At 38.3% G+C, this 14,681-nt stretch overlaps 1 protein-coding gene across 41 annotated transcripts in view; it reads left to right on the forward strand.

The window, feature by feature from the left end:
• Nucleotides 1-14,681, forward strand: part of SENP6 (SUMO specific peptidase 6) — a 132,770-nt gene that overhangs the window by 22,895 nt on the left and 95,194 nt on the right. For 26 of the 41 annotated variants that reach the window (XR_015132607.1, XR_015132603.1, XR_015132605.1 and 23 more), the window contains 2 exons: nucleotides 11,473-11,566; nucleotides 13,567-13,627. The exons of 5 other annotated variants lie outside the window; for them this stretch is intronic. Coding sequence is in view for 13 of the 36 variants with exons in the window: in XM_086316834.1 (XP_086172960.1) it covers nucleotides 11,473-11,566; nucleotides 13,567-13,627 (155 nt within the window). In the remaining 23 variants the exon portion in view is untranslated. Of the gene's footprint in view, nucleotides 1-11,472; nucleotides 11,567-12,408; nucleotides 12,473-13,566; nucleotides 13,628-14,681 lie in introns of those variants that run through there. 10 more of the 41 variants (XM_086316851.1, XM_086316847.1, XM_086316857.1 and 7 more) reach the window with 2 other exon arrangements.

The following is a 14,681-nucleotide window of genomic DNA, read 5'->3' on the forward strand; positions in this document are numbered from 1 at the left end:
TGTCTTGTTTGCATAATTTCTGAGGAGAATTCAGTTACAGTTCTTACCTTTGGTCCTTTTTAGGTAGTATGTGTGTGTGTGGCTGGTGTGTGTGTGTGTGTATGTGTGTGTGGTTGGTATTGGTGTGTGTGTGTGGTTGGTGTGTGTGTGTGTGTGTGTGGTTGGTGGTTGGTGTGTGTGTGTGTGTGTGTGGTTGGTGGGGGTGTGTGTGTGGGGGGTGTGTGTGGGGGGGGTGTTCCCCGCCCCACCCCCGGGCGTCTTTCAGCATCACCCGCCCACCCCTCCCCCATCCTATCTCTGCCTGTGGTTTGCAAATGATACGCCTGTGTCGACTAAAAAGATGCACAATGTGAGAGCTGTGAGTTAAGTTTTGTTTGAGGCTAAATGACGACTGCAGCCTGGGAGACAGCACCTCAGATAGCTCTGAGAGCCTGATCCAAAGCGGTAATGGGGGATGGTCAGTGTATAAAATTTTGCTGAAAAGGGAGTTCAGCACAATCAAGTGCTTATTTTACGAAAGGTTTTCTGCTAGTCACAAGGAGCTGATGTCACCATGAAGGGGATTTAGTGCTTTTCTAGATATGAGGAGAGATGCAAGGATTTGGATCGTGAAGTCAGTTCCTGAAAATACCTAATTGTCTGAAGATCTGTTACACCAGGTTCCCTGGAGCACAGAGTTCCTCACTCTCCACCCTGGGTTCTCCTCGGTGGTGCTGAAGGTCAGCAGCCACAGCAGCACAGGGGTCAGTCTCTGCAGAGGCAGGTGGCAAAGGCCCTTGTTGTTCAGTTGCTGGCAGATGTTCTTGGCAAGTGCCAATATGTAGCTGACACCTTGGTGTAGTTTTTTAGATTTATTCTGCCTCAGAACTTCCTGGATCTGTGGTTTGTTGTCTGATGTTAATTTGGGGAAATTCTCACTCTTTTGTTGTTTCAAATATTTTTCCTGTTCCTTTCTTTATTCTCCTTCTAGTATTTCTATTAAACATAGGATACACCTTTTGTACTTCTCCCACAACCCTTGGGCGTTGTTTCTTTTTTTGCCCCGCTTCAGTCAGTTCTCTTTGGTTTCCCTGATTGCTCAGTTGGTAAAGAATCCGCCTGCAAATGCAGGAGACCCCGGTTTGATTCCTGGGTCGGGAAGATCCACTGGAGAAGGAAATGGCAACCCACTCCATTATTCTTAGGCTTCCCTTGTGGCTGAGCTGGTAAAGAATCTGCCTGCAATGCGGGAGACCTGGGTTTGATCCCTGGGTTGGGAAGATCCCCTGGAGAAGGGAAAGGCTACCCACTCCAGTATTCTGGCCTGGAGAGTTCCATGGACTGTGTAGTCCATGGGGTCACAAAGAGTCGGACACGACTGAGCAGCTTTCACTTTCCCTTTCACTGATATACTCAAGTTCAGAGATTCTTTCCTTAGCTGTGTCCAATCTACTATTAAGCTCATCAGAGGTTACATATTTTTATTTCTAGCATTAATTTTTGGTTCTTAGGATTTTCACCTCTGCTTACATTGCAGAGGTGTTAATTTGTTAATTAACTGTCTGCTGTACTGTCTGCTTTAACCATTTAGAGCCCTTGGCAGAGTAATCACAGTTGTTTAAATTCCCAGCTTGATAATTCCAACATCCATGCCATGTCTGCCTTGATGCTTGTTTATCACATTAAATTGTATTTTTTGCCTTTTAGTATGTCTTAATAATTTTTTTCCTGATACCTGGACATGATATTCTGGGTAAAAGGAACTACAGGTTTTCGGGTAAGAGGAAGCATTCTACAGTCCTGGGATTGGGTCTGATCTTAAGTTCCATGAGCCTAGGCCTCTAAACTGTGAACTTTACACGTGTTTCTGTGTTTTTCTCTACTTTTAGGTGAGATGGGATGGCTAGAATGGGCTGGTGTTTGGTATCTGCCTTCTCCCAGCAGGAGTTGTGTCAGTTTAATATAACTTTTGTAGGTTAGGCTCTTTCTTACTCCTGAGGCCTTGTTAAGAACAGAGTCCTCTCTTGCGTTTCAAAATGGTTCCTTTTCCCCTTTCCCAGATGGAAGGGGAGGGTTGGGTGGGGTTGGATTTTTCTCCAGTGTTTACTGGGAGAACCTGGTCACGCTCCTGAAGGTGAGACTCACGAGAGTGGGACCCCCTCTTATGACTGGGTGCCTCTGGAGTTTTAATCCTCAGACATGTAAATACTGAACCTCCATCAGTTTGTCAATTTACAGTTGAGACTTTCCTACCAAGGTACTGTGGTAGTTGTAAGATTAGTAGAAAGAATTTTCATTTGCCCTTAACTTATTTCTCCAAGTATTGATATTTACCATCATTGCTTTATTGTATTCTCTCTCTAACTGTATATGTTTATATATGCTTACTTTTTTTCCCCTGAACTATTTGAAAATAAATTTCAGGCATACTGCTCATTACCCCAACTTACTTCATTGTCCTGCCTCTTCATGTTTTTTGAACTATAGATCCTCTTAAATTACTACAGTGTAGTTATCAAAATCAGAAAATTAACATTACTATAATACTATTGTCTAATCTACAGACTTTATTTCAATTTTTACTAGTTGACCTAAAGTGTTCTTTTAGGAAAAAGAAAAATTCTGATTCTGGGTCCAATTTAGGATCACTTACTGCATTTATTAGTCATGTTTCTTCTGTCTTTTTTAATCTGGAAGAGTATTCCAGTCTTTCTTTGTCTGTCTGTACATTGACATGTTTAACAGATGTGTGTGTGCACTCAGTCTCTCAGTCATGTCCCACTCTTTGCAACCCCCATCAGGCTCCTCTCTCCATGGGATTCTCCAGACAACACTACTGGAGTGAGTAGCCATTCCTTTCTCCAGGGAATTTTCCCAACCCAGGGATCAAACCCGGGTCTCCTGCATTGCAGGCAGATTCTTCTGAACAGTTTGCCATTTCTGCTCCAGGGGGATCTTCCTGACCCAGGGATGGAACTTGCATCCTGCATCGGCAGGAGGATTTTTTACCACTACACCACCTGGGAAGCCATAAACTTGACAGTTATTTTGTACTTTGAGTTTGTCTGATGCTTCCTAATGATTAGATTTAGGTTATGCATTTTTATAAGTATTTCACAGTAATGAGCTTCTGTCCTATTTACTGGTGAAATTATCTTTGATGACTTAGTTAAGATGGTTTTTGCCAGGTTTCTCCACTGAAAGGTACTATATTCTCCTTTGTAATTAATATCCTGTGGGGAACTACTTTGAGACAATATAACAACATATTTCTTACCAGATTTCACCCTTAGAATTAGCTTCTTTCCATTTATTAGCTTCAGCATTCCTGGATGATGTATGCTTTAATCAGTTTTTATTATAATGGTTCCCAAATTATGATTTTCCAGTTGTATCCTTCTTATATATTTGTTAATTCACATTCTACTAAATACTTGTTCTTTAAAAAAAAAAATCAGATTTTCTTCTTACCTTCAGATGCCTTGTGCCTGCAGTTTTTTAGCTCTGGGGCTGTGTACATGAGGGGTTTGCTTCTTGTTTGCTTTCCTCACCTCTTGCAGACGTTTTCTGCCCTCGCCATGCTGTGCCAGCTAGGACCTTCACTATATAGTTATAGAACTGTTCATGCTGCTTAAGGCGAGAAGGTACAGTGCTTTCCAAAGGGTTTTGTGCAGTAGTTACTCTTTTCTTTTATTCCTTCTGTACTTAGTTTGCTGAGTTTTTATTTTGTGAATCACATTCATGATTTTCAAATGTGAACTCGCTTTTAGAATAAATGGTACTTAGTTGTAATATATTATTATCGCTGTATTTGATTTACTGTTATCTTATTTAGAGTTAGATATCTATCTTCATGAGAGCATGTTCTCATGGCATTTTCCTTCCTTAAATGTTATTATCAGGTTTGGGATAGTCTTCTGACTTAATAAATGAGCTGCAAAATGTTCCTTTTTAAAAATCTTATTCTTCTGGAAAAGTCTAGATCTATTTGTTGGTATTTTTTAAAAGCTTGAAAGAAATTATGGGAGAAGCCTTCTGTGTCTGAATTTTTCTTTTCAGAAAGATTTGTAATAATTCAATTATCTTTTATTGATAGCAATATTCAAAAATTTTTCTTTTGTCAGTTTGGTAATATTTGTGCCCTCACAGGTGTTTGTTTTTTCCTGTAGACAAACTAAATCAGTTCCTATGCATCCATCAGACTTTCATCTTTCATCAGTTAGGTACATCAGTCATCTGCTGTTATCTTCTTTCTGGGTTCTTTCTGTTCTTACAGGTTTCTGATTTTCCCCTTTCGTTTCATTACTGTCATTTTAGTGGAGGTGCATGGAGAAAAATGCAGTATTTAATTTATGTTGCTTAATGGAGAACTCTCTTTAGCCTTTGTATTTCCTTTAACTTTATAAATAGAATACAGTGGATGTAATTTTCCACTCTGATCATTATGAGTGTCAACCATAACAGGACAGCAAAAAGTGCTGATACTCTCAAGGATTTCTGAGGGTTCAAAGTTCTTTTCCTTAGTGCAAGCTGCTCTAAAATTTATATTTTTAGAATTTGCTTGTTTTTTATCATTAATTTTGTTCTAATTGGCAATCATCACTTTCATCAGGTTATTTTTCTCTCACTAATTTATAGGTTCTAGTCTGCTGTCAATTAGGAAATGATATGATTAGACTTGTTAGAATTGTGTGTACAGAACCCTGTTTCCTTTAGGGTGTACACAATGTAAAAACCTCTTGGTTTTTCACTTAGTGGCCTTTATGGTAACTTGTGTGGCTTTCAGTGATAGATACTGGTTGCTGCATTTAGGAGTCTTTATAGACTAGTAATCATCAGAGTTTATTTTGTTCTTCATAACCCTTTTTTTTTAAAAAAAACCACAGGTTTATTTTACATTTGGTTTCTGAATATTTTGGAGGGATAATTTTAGATTTATAGAGAAGTTTCAAAGATGTTACAGTTGCTTTGTACTGTTTACCCATCTTCCCCTAATGTTGCCGACTTAGATAATCATATGTTTGTAAATACTAGGAAATTAGCAAGGGCATAAACTACAGACTTGACTTGAATTTCACTAGTTATTTCAGTAATGTCTTTTTTCTTTTGTACGATCCAGTCCAGGACTCCACATTGCATTTGGTTGGCGTGTCACCTTTGTCTCTTCTGATCATGTCGATTTCTTTAATCTTCTTTTTTCATAACCTTAACAGTTTTAAACTGTCCTGGTCAGGATTTCCTAAAATGTTCCTCAGTTTGGGTTTATCTGATGTGTTCTCATGACGAAACTGACATGGGTTTTGGGGAAGAAAACAGAGAGCTGAAGTCACATTTTCATCACATCGTATTAAACGTGCTATGAATGTTGTTGTTGAGTCCCTAAGTCATGTCCAACTCTTTGCAACCCCATGAAATGCAGCACGCCAGGCTTCCCTGTCCTTCACCATCTCCCGAAGTTTGCTCAAACTCACATACATTGAGTCTGTGATGCTATCCAACCATCTCACCCTCTGTTGCCCCTTTTTCCTTTTGCTTTCAATCTTTTCTAACATAAAGGTCTTTTTCAATGAGTCGGCCTTCACCTGAGGTGGCCAAAATATTGGAGCTTCAGTTTCAACATCAGTTCTTCCAGTGAATATTCAGGTTGGTGTCCTTTAGGGTTGACCGGTTTGATCTGGCAGTCCAAGGGGCTCTCAAAAGTCTTCCAGTACACAATTCAGAAGCCCAAAGTCTTAGGCACTCAGCCTTCTTTATGGTCCAACTCTTACATCCATTCATGATTACTGGAGAAACCATGGCTTTGACTATACGGACCTTTGTTGGCAAAGTGATGTCTCTTCTTTTTAATCCGTTGTCTAGGTTTGTCATAGGTTACCTTCCAGGGAGCAAGCGTCTTTTAATTTCACGGGTGCAGTCACCATCTGCAGTGATTTTGGAGCCCAAGATGATAAAGTCTGCCACTGTTTCCACGTTTTCCCCTTCTGGTTGCCGTGAAGTGGTGGGACTGAATGTTGAGTTTTAAGCCAGCTTTTTCACTCTCTTTCACCCTAATCAAGAGGCTCTTTAGTTTATCTTTGATTTTTACCATTAGAATGGTATTATCTGCATATCTGAGGTTATTGATACTTCACTCAGCAACGTTGATTCCAGCTTGTAATTCATCCCACCTGGCATTTTGCATGATGTATCCTGTATATAAGTTAAATAAGCAGGGTAACAATATACAGTCTTGACATACTCCTTTGTCAATTTTGAACCAGTCTGTTGTTCCGTGTCTGGTTTTGACTTGCTTCTTGACCTGCATGCAAGTTTCTCAGAAGGCAGGTAAGGTGGTCTGGTACTCCAATCTCTTTTAAGAATTTTTCACAGTTTGTTGTGATCCACCCAGTCAAAGCTTTATATTTAATGAAACAGAAGTAGGTGTTTCTGTGGGATTCCCTTGCTTTCTCTATAATCCAACAAATGTTGCCAGTTTGATTTCTGGTTCCTCTGCTTTTTGTAAGCTCAGCTTGTATATCTGAAAATTTCTCAGTTCACGTATTGTTGAAGCCTAGCTTGAAGAATATTGAACATTACCTTGCTAGCATGTGAAATGACTGCTGCTGCTGCTGCTAAGTCACTTCCGTTGTGTCCAACTCTGTGCGACCCCATAGACAGCAGCCCACCAGGCTTCCCTGTCCCTGGGATTCTCCAGGCAAGAACACTGGAGTGGGTTGCCATTTCCTTCTCCAATGTATGAAAGTGAAAAGTGAAAGTGAAGTCACTCAGTCGTGTCCGACTCTGTGCGACCCCATGGACTGCCGCCTACCAGGCTTCTCCGTCCGTGGGATTTTCTAGGCAAGAGTACTGGAGTGGGGTGCCATTGCCTTCTCCGGAAATGAGTGCAGCTGTATGGTAGTTTGAACATTCTTTGGCATTGCCTTTCTTTGGGATTAGAATGAAAACTGACCTTTTCCAGTACTGTGGACATTGCTGAGTTTTCCATATTTGCTGGCATGTTGAGTGGAGGACTTTAACAGCATCATTTTTAAGGATTTATAATAGCTCAGTTGGAATTCCATCACCTCCACTAGCTTTGTTCATAGTGATGCTTCCTAAGGCCCACTTGACTTTGCATTCCAGGATGTCTGGCTCTAGGTAAGTAAGCACACCATCACAGTAATCTGGATCATTAAGACTTTTTTTGTACAATTCTTCAATGTATACTTGCCACCTCTTCTTAGTCTCTTCTCCTTCTATTAGGTCCTTACCGTTTCTGTCCTTTATCATGCCCATCTTTGCATGAAATGTTTCCTTGGTATCTCCAATTTTCTTGAAGAGATCTCTAGTCTCCCATTCTTTTGTTTCCCTCTATTTCTTTACATTGTTCATTTAAGAAGACTTTCTTCTCTCTCCTTGCTATTCTCTATGCGTGTTGTTGGATATATTTTTCCCTTTCTCCCTTGCCTTTTGCTTGTTCTCTTTTCTCAGCTATTTGTAAAGTCTCCTCAGACAACCACTTTGCCCTCTTGCTTTCCTTTTCTTGGGGATGGTTTTGGTCACTGCCTCCTGTACAGTGTTATGAACCTCCATCCATAGTTCTTCAGACACTCTTTCCACCAGATCTAATCACTTGAATCTATTCATCACCTCCACTGTATAATCATAAGGGATTTGATTTAAGTTATACCTGAAAGGCCTAGTGGTTTTCTTTACTTTCTTCAATTTAAGCCTGAATTTTGCAATAAGGAGTTCACTTGGACTCTTTTCTGCTAAGGCATTCTTGTCCACAGTAGTAGATACAGTGGTCATCTGAATTAAATGCCTGTTCCCGTCCATTTTAGTTCACTGATACCTAAAATGTTGATGTTCACTCTTGCTGCCTCTGCTTGGCCACGTCCAATTTACCTTGATTCATGGTCCTAAGATTCCAGGTTCCGATGCAGTATTCTTTACATCATCGGATTTTATTTTCACCCCGAGGCATATGCACAACTGTGTGTCATTTCCATTTGGCCCATCCTCTGTTCTTTCTGGAGCTATTTCTGTGCTATCTCCCAGTAGCATATTGAGCACTTTCTGACCTGGGGGGCTTATCTCCAGGTGTCATATCTTTTTTGCCTTTTCATACTGTTCGTGGAGTTTTCAAGGCAAGAATATTGAAGTGATTTGTCATTCCCTCCTCCAGTGGAAGTCGTTTTTTCAGAACTCTCCATGGTGACCTGTTCATCTTGGGTGGCCCTGCACAGCATGGTTCATAGCTTCATTGAGTTATGCAAGTGCCTTCACCACGACAAGGCTATGATCCATGAAGGGAATGCTATGAATAAAACATCACTTTTGATGTTAACTTTGATGTTCACTTGATGCAGGTAGTGATTATCAGATTTCTTACTGTTGGTCACCTTTTCCTGTAGTTGACTCATTGGAAGTCAATTACAAGTTCTGTCTCTTAAAGGCAGGGGTTTGTATATGTATTATTTGGAATTCTGTAAGGAAGATGGGTCCCTTCTCCCCATTTATTTATTCAGTTATTTATATAATGAATATTTTATTAGGGGGATTATAATTCAGTACTGTTATCATTTATTTTTGTGAAAATTGTTCCACTTTTGGTCATTGGGAATTTCTTTTAGGTTGTTCTTGAATCCTTTTGAAATTTCCCATCCTTTTTTTTTTGTTTAATTTATTTATTTTAATTGGAGGCTAATTACTTTACACCATCCTTTTTTTTTTTTTTTAACGCCTTCTTGCTTTCTGGCCCTACAGAATACTCCAGACTTACCTTGTATTTTTCCTGCCTCATCCTAGAATCAGTCATTTCTCTAGGGAGCTCTGGCTCCTTGTATTGGAGAATGGTATTCAGAAAATAAAATCTGGTTGTAAGCGTGCTTGTTGCTACTAGGATATCACTTGTAGGTGTCTGTATTTGTTTCTGTATCTATTCATCTGTATGTGTATCAAATAAATATAAGTTCATACTGATACTTCTTACTCTAACTTAGCACCACTAGAATGAACAGTTCATTCTAGCTCTCCTCTCTTGCTAATTTATAACTTCTTTTTCTGAAAGAAAAACCTTGCTCCTATTATCTGCTATTTATTTATGTATATTATACATGTAAAGAGGTTTCAGATTTGCTCATGATGACTTCTTTCCACCTACTTCATAATATTTTTGGTTGTAAACTCATATTTTTTTGAATTTTTTTGAGACATTGACATTTTAGTTTTTTTAGAGAAGATTTATATTTGATTCTGCTAGTCATTTAGAGGTTTTGGTACTTATGTTTTAGCCTTTACAGTTTTTTACTGTGGGAAAATATACACAACATAAAATTTATTGTTTTAACTGTTTATAAATATACAAATGTAAATTGGCATTAAGTACATTCATAATGTTATGTAACTATCACCACTATCGATTTCTAGAACTTTCACATCATCCCAGACAAAAGCTCAGTACCCATTAAAAAATAACTCTACATTCTCCTCTCCCTTCAGCCCCTGGAAACCTCTATTCTACTTGCTCTCAGGATTTGCCTATTTTTAGATATATCATATAAATGGAATAATGCAGTAATTGTCCTTCTGTGTCTGGCATGAGTAAAATGAAAGTGAAAATTGCTGTTGTGTGTCTTTGTGACCCCATGGACTTGTAGCTTGCCAGGCTCCTCTGTCCATGGAGTTCTCCAGGCACGAATACTGGAGTGGGTAGCCGTTCCCTTCTCCAGGGGATCTTCCCAACCCAGGGATCGAACCTAGGTTTCCTGCATTGCAGGCGTATTCTTTACCAGTTGAGCTACCGGGAAGCCCCATGAGTTAAAATGGGTAAAGCATTTTACTCCTGTTTTCAAGGTTCATCCATGTTGTAGTATGTTAGAGTTCGTTTCTTTATAATTCAAAAAATAAGGCAGAAAATAATCCTCTGTATGTGTATTTGTGAACACAGCACATTTTGTTTATCCGTTCATCTGCTGATGGACATTTGGGTTGTTTCCACCTTCTGACTTCTGTGAATAATGCTGCTGTGAACTTTGGTGTACAAGTTTCAGAGTCCATGCTCTCAGTTGTTTCTGGGTATATTTCTAGAAGTAGGATCACTGATCATAGAGTAGTTCTATGTTTAACTTTCTGAAGAACTGCCAAGCATTTTCCACAATGGCTGTACCATTTTCTATTCCCACAGGTAATGCATAAGAGTTCCAGTTTCTCCACATCCTGACCAACAGTTACTGTTTTCCATTAAAAAAAATAGCTGTCCTAACAAATGTGAAATAGTATCTCATTATATTTTTGCTTTGCACTTCCCTAACATCTTTGTGATATTGTGCATCTTTTCCATTTTAATTATGGACTCTTCTGGGCCATGTAGGTGATGAAAATTCTGGTCCCAAACCTGAGTAACTGTGAGCTCATGTTGAGGTATTCCCTAAACATGAAGCGGAGGTATTCTTTATTTGTCTTTGCATGAATGCATAGTCTCTCAGTCGTGTCCAACTCTTTATGACCCTTTGGACTGTAGCCCGCCAGGCTTCTCTGTCCATGGGCTTTCCCAGGGAAGAATACTGGAGTGGGTTGCCATTTTCTTCCTCTAGGGGATCTTCCCGACCCAGGGATCAAACACTTGTCGCCTGCATTGCTGGTGGATTCTTTATAAGTGCTGAGCCATCAGGGAAGCCCTGTTTGTCTTCAGTTCAATCCCGGAACCCAGAACCAACAGCATGATATTGTAATTATCAATGCCCCCCCGTCCCCCACTGCCGTCTCTTTCTTCAGTAAGTTTTTTTTCCGCACTAGTTCAGCCAGTTGGATTGTTGCCCTTCTGGTCTTCAGTCTGACCTTTCATCTTGCTGGGCCCCCCAGAAGTGATCTTCCTAAGCTCTAGGCCTCAGGTTTTTGTTACGTGGCTCCAAAATAAATGCCACCTTCAGAACTTCATTTATTTTTCAGGTTCCCACTTTCTAGTTGTTTATGGCTTCAGGATATTTCAGGCATGCATTTATATGATTTTAATCTCATAGTTAAGCATGTTTGGTGTTCTGATTTGGAGAGGTTTTTTGAACATTGAGCTCTCCCTGATGCTAACCCAAAAAACCTTGGTTTGTTTCTTTTCTGTTAAAATGCAGAGACGGTTGGCTGAGGTAGTAAAAAGGCTGGTGGTCTGGATTTAGTTCTCATTAATAAGGCAAGCAAATTGTTACTAATTTCTAGAACCAGTGATCAAATATGGAGATACAGGGTTGATTTTTATGTATTTCATACATATTCATGTCTTCCTGTCCACATTTTTTATTATATTTTACTGAATTTGAGCTTTTTTCTGTAGCGCATTCACACATATGGACAAGTGTATAAACAGATTTTAACGTGTTCTTTTTCTCTTAGAGGCAGTAGGCAAAAAGCAAACAAAAGAAAATCTTGACTAAGCAAAGAATTTGGCAAATGCTCAATTTTATTTTATATTGAATAGCTCTATTAATGAATACTTATCTGAGTTTGTTTTTATTTCAGCTTTGGCTAGATCAGAATCTAAAAGAGATGGAGGTTTTAAAAATAATTGGAGCTTTGATCATGGAGAAGAAAGTGAAGGAGATACAGATAAAGAGTAAGAATTCTTTTTACCCCCTCAGATATTTTATAAGAATGAAACTTTCATTAGAAAAACAATTTATATTCCATGGAAATATTTTTAAGAGTATGATATTCTTAAGAAAACATTGACTTACAATAGCATTAAGGAAAGAAAAAGCAATTGTGTTATTGGTAAATAATTATGTGGTTATATTTCTTAATCTTTTGCAATGTATAAATATGTACATATTATACATGTAATCTTATGATTAAAAGTTGACCATATTGTGGATTTCCTATTAAAGACATTATTTTTTTTTTTAATATGGCACTCTGTTCAGGTAGTGATAAGAAAAGCCACCATTTACCAGGAGTGAATGAACGCAGATTACAATTCCTGAAGTTTGTAAGAAAGTTTAGTGTCTGTCTTTGCAGTTGAAACTCTCCCCAACCCCCAACCCCATCCCCAACCATGTTCATCATAGATTGCTACCAGAGAAAGCAGAAACCCTATAAATGCTAAACACAGGTGTTGACCCAGACAGAAGTTAAGTGAAGCGTTCATCATACTCTGTTAATGTACTTGGAGTGACTGCTGTAGATTTTTAAATGGCTTTCATACAACCTTTTGCATGTCATGAGATTTGTATTACAAATTTAGCATTGCTATTAGTTTCTTGGTTATTGATCTGGTTTCTGCTGGCCAGAACAAATAGCAAATTAAGAGATACATAAATATATACACTTAAGTTCTACCAAAACTGCAAGTACTTTTTAGAAATTTTATGCAAGAAGTCTTTCAGAGTATATTGGCTAAGTATTGTAGGCGCTTCCCTTCTGTCTGGGCAGCAGCTCCGTTCATCATTACCACTTTAGGTGCCTTCACCTGTGAGATGTTGAATTTGAAGTTAAGTTTTGTTTGAAGGAGAACTTTGAACCAGTAAGTTTCTCACTCAAAATTGGCATTTTTATGGTCTTCTTTCTTTTTATTTCTGATTATTTTTTATTACAGATGTTTGTTACTTAGGTGTTGTTTTGACAAATTGGCATTAAACCCGAAATTGACTAGACCACCTTTGAATGTTAAGATGTTCAATGTTAAGTTAAAAATTTACAGAAATTGAGTAGACCACCTTTAAATGTTAAGATGTTAAATGTTAAGTTAAAAATGTACCACTTTTTAAACATTTTTGTAAAATGTTTGTAGGAGAGCATTTAAAAAGTTGTATACAAGCAATATTGAAACAGTTTACATCTTTATTTTAATAGCTAAGATTTTAACTAAAAACAGTTTAGCAGAGTTGTCTTCAGAAGGATTTATTTTTACTTTATTTGATAGAATATTTGTCATGTATAAAAATGTGTCTTTTATGGTGCTCCCTGTTCTGTATGCTTCATTTATAAATTACAGTTGGTTTATCATTGTGTTCAGATTAACATGAACTGTTAATAGATACATAATTCTGGTCTTTTAGAATCTGAGGTCAATAATTCTCAGTGAAGGTTTGATATTTCTCAGAATGGTAGAGGTATAACAATTTTATTGGGTTAATACCATTGAAATTACTTTTTTCCATCAACTAAGATTTTCTTAACAGTATGTTTCTTTACTTCTGTTTTGTTTTTGAGTCCCTTCTCCCTAATTTAAAATCCAAGACAGAAAGGAAAAATGAGTGAAAGTAGATGAAATCTGTAGTTAAGATGAAAACAAAAACTACGTGTTCGTTTATGGCAGAGGTCAATAAACAGCCAGTGGGCCCAGTCTGGCCCATCATTGGACTTTGTTATGGTTTTATTGGAACACAGCCACACATTTAGTCTGTGGCTGCTTTCATACTTTAGTTGCAAAGCAAAGATGAGTGGTGGCTTCAGAGGCCATATGGCTTTCAAAATTCTAAAATATTTAGTCTCTGGCCCTTTACAGAAAGTTTGCTGATCTCTGTATTAGGTGAACAAGGAGAATAAAACTTCTGAATTTAATGTATGAGTTGTAATTGTCACTGAAGATTTTTTTCCCCCTTATTTTCTATGTAGTGAGGCAAATCTACTCAGTGTAGATGAAGATGAGGATTCTGAAACCTCAAAAGGAAAAAAGGCAAGTGTTGCTTTTTAATTTTTTTTTTAGGTTATATACTAAAAACTAATACATCAGAAGATTTGTATTTGTGATTGTAAGTCCAAGCCACCCACATTCCCATCCCAGAGGCAAATGGTATTCGTAGCTTCGTGTTTATCTCATCAGAAATATTTTATTTATCACAAAGAAAATCTGTATTTTCATCCCACTTTCTTACTCTTTCTTCACCAGTAGTATATTGTACACACTGTTTGTAATCTTATTTTGTAAAATTAATATATCTTAAGACACCAACCATAAGAGTCCATTAAAATCACCCTCATGCTTTTCAGTCGGAGAAGGCAATGGCACCCCACTCAGTACTCTTGCCTGGAAAATCCCATGGATGGAGGAGCCTGGTAGGCTGCAGTCCATGGGGTCGCTAAGAGTTGGACACAACTGAGCGACTTCACTCTCACTTTTCACTTTCCTGCATTGGAGAAGGAAATGGCAACCCACTCCAGTGTTCTTGCCTGGAGAATCCCAGGGACAGGGGAGCCTGGTGGGCTGCCATCTATGGGGTCGCACAGAGTCAGACATGACTGAAGCGACTTAGCAGCCGCAGCAGCATTCTTTTCAGTAGGTGCATAATGTTCCAGTGTATGATATATTGCTGTTATCCAACACCAACATATTGAAGGATCTATCAGCTTTCTTCCCCCACTTAAAATAATGTTGCATAAACTAGCCTCTATATGGGTTATTTTGCACATTTATCAGCATATCTGCAGGATAAATTTCTAGAAGTAGAGCTGCTATATCAGGACAGGTACATTTCTAATTTTGTTATACCTGATTTAGACTTTCACCAGCAGTGTCAGAGCATGCCTGTTCCCTCACACTTTAGCAATATTATCATCCTTTTGATCTTTGCAATAAAAAACAGTATCTCAGTGTAGTCTTACTTTGTATTTCTTTTGAATGTAGTTTGAATACCTCACTCATAACACATATAGTCCATTTATTTCCCTTTTGATAATTGTTACTTGATATCTTTTGCCCTTTTTTCCATTTGGTCTTTGGAATACTATTG

Source organism: Bos grunniens, chromosome 9, assembly GCF_055505025.1.
Source record: "Bos grunniens cultivar Pamir isolate PY7600 chromosome 9, Bosgru_T2T1.0, whole genome shotgun sequence".
In the NCBI taxonomy this organism is placed as follows: domain Eukaryota; kingdom Metazoa; phylum Chordata; class Mammalia; order Artiodactyla; family Bovidae; genus Bos; species Bos grunniens.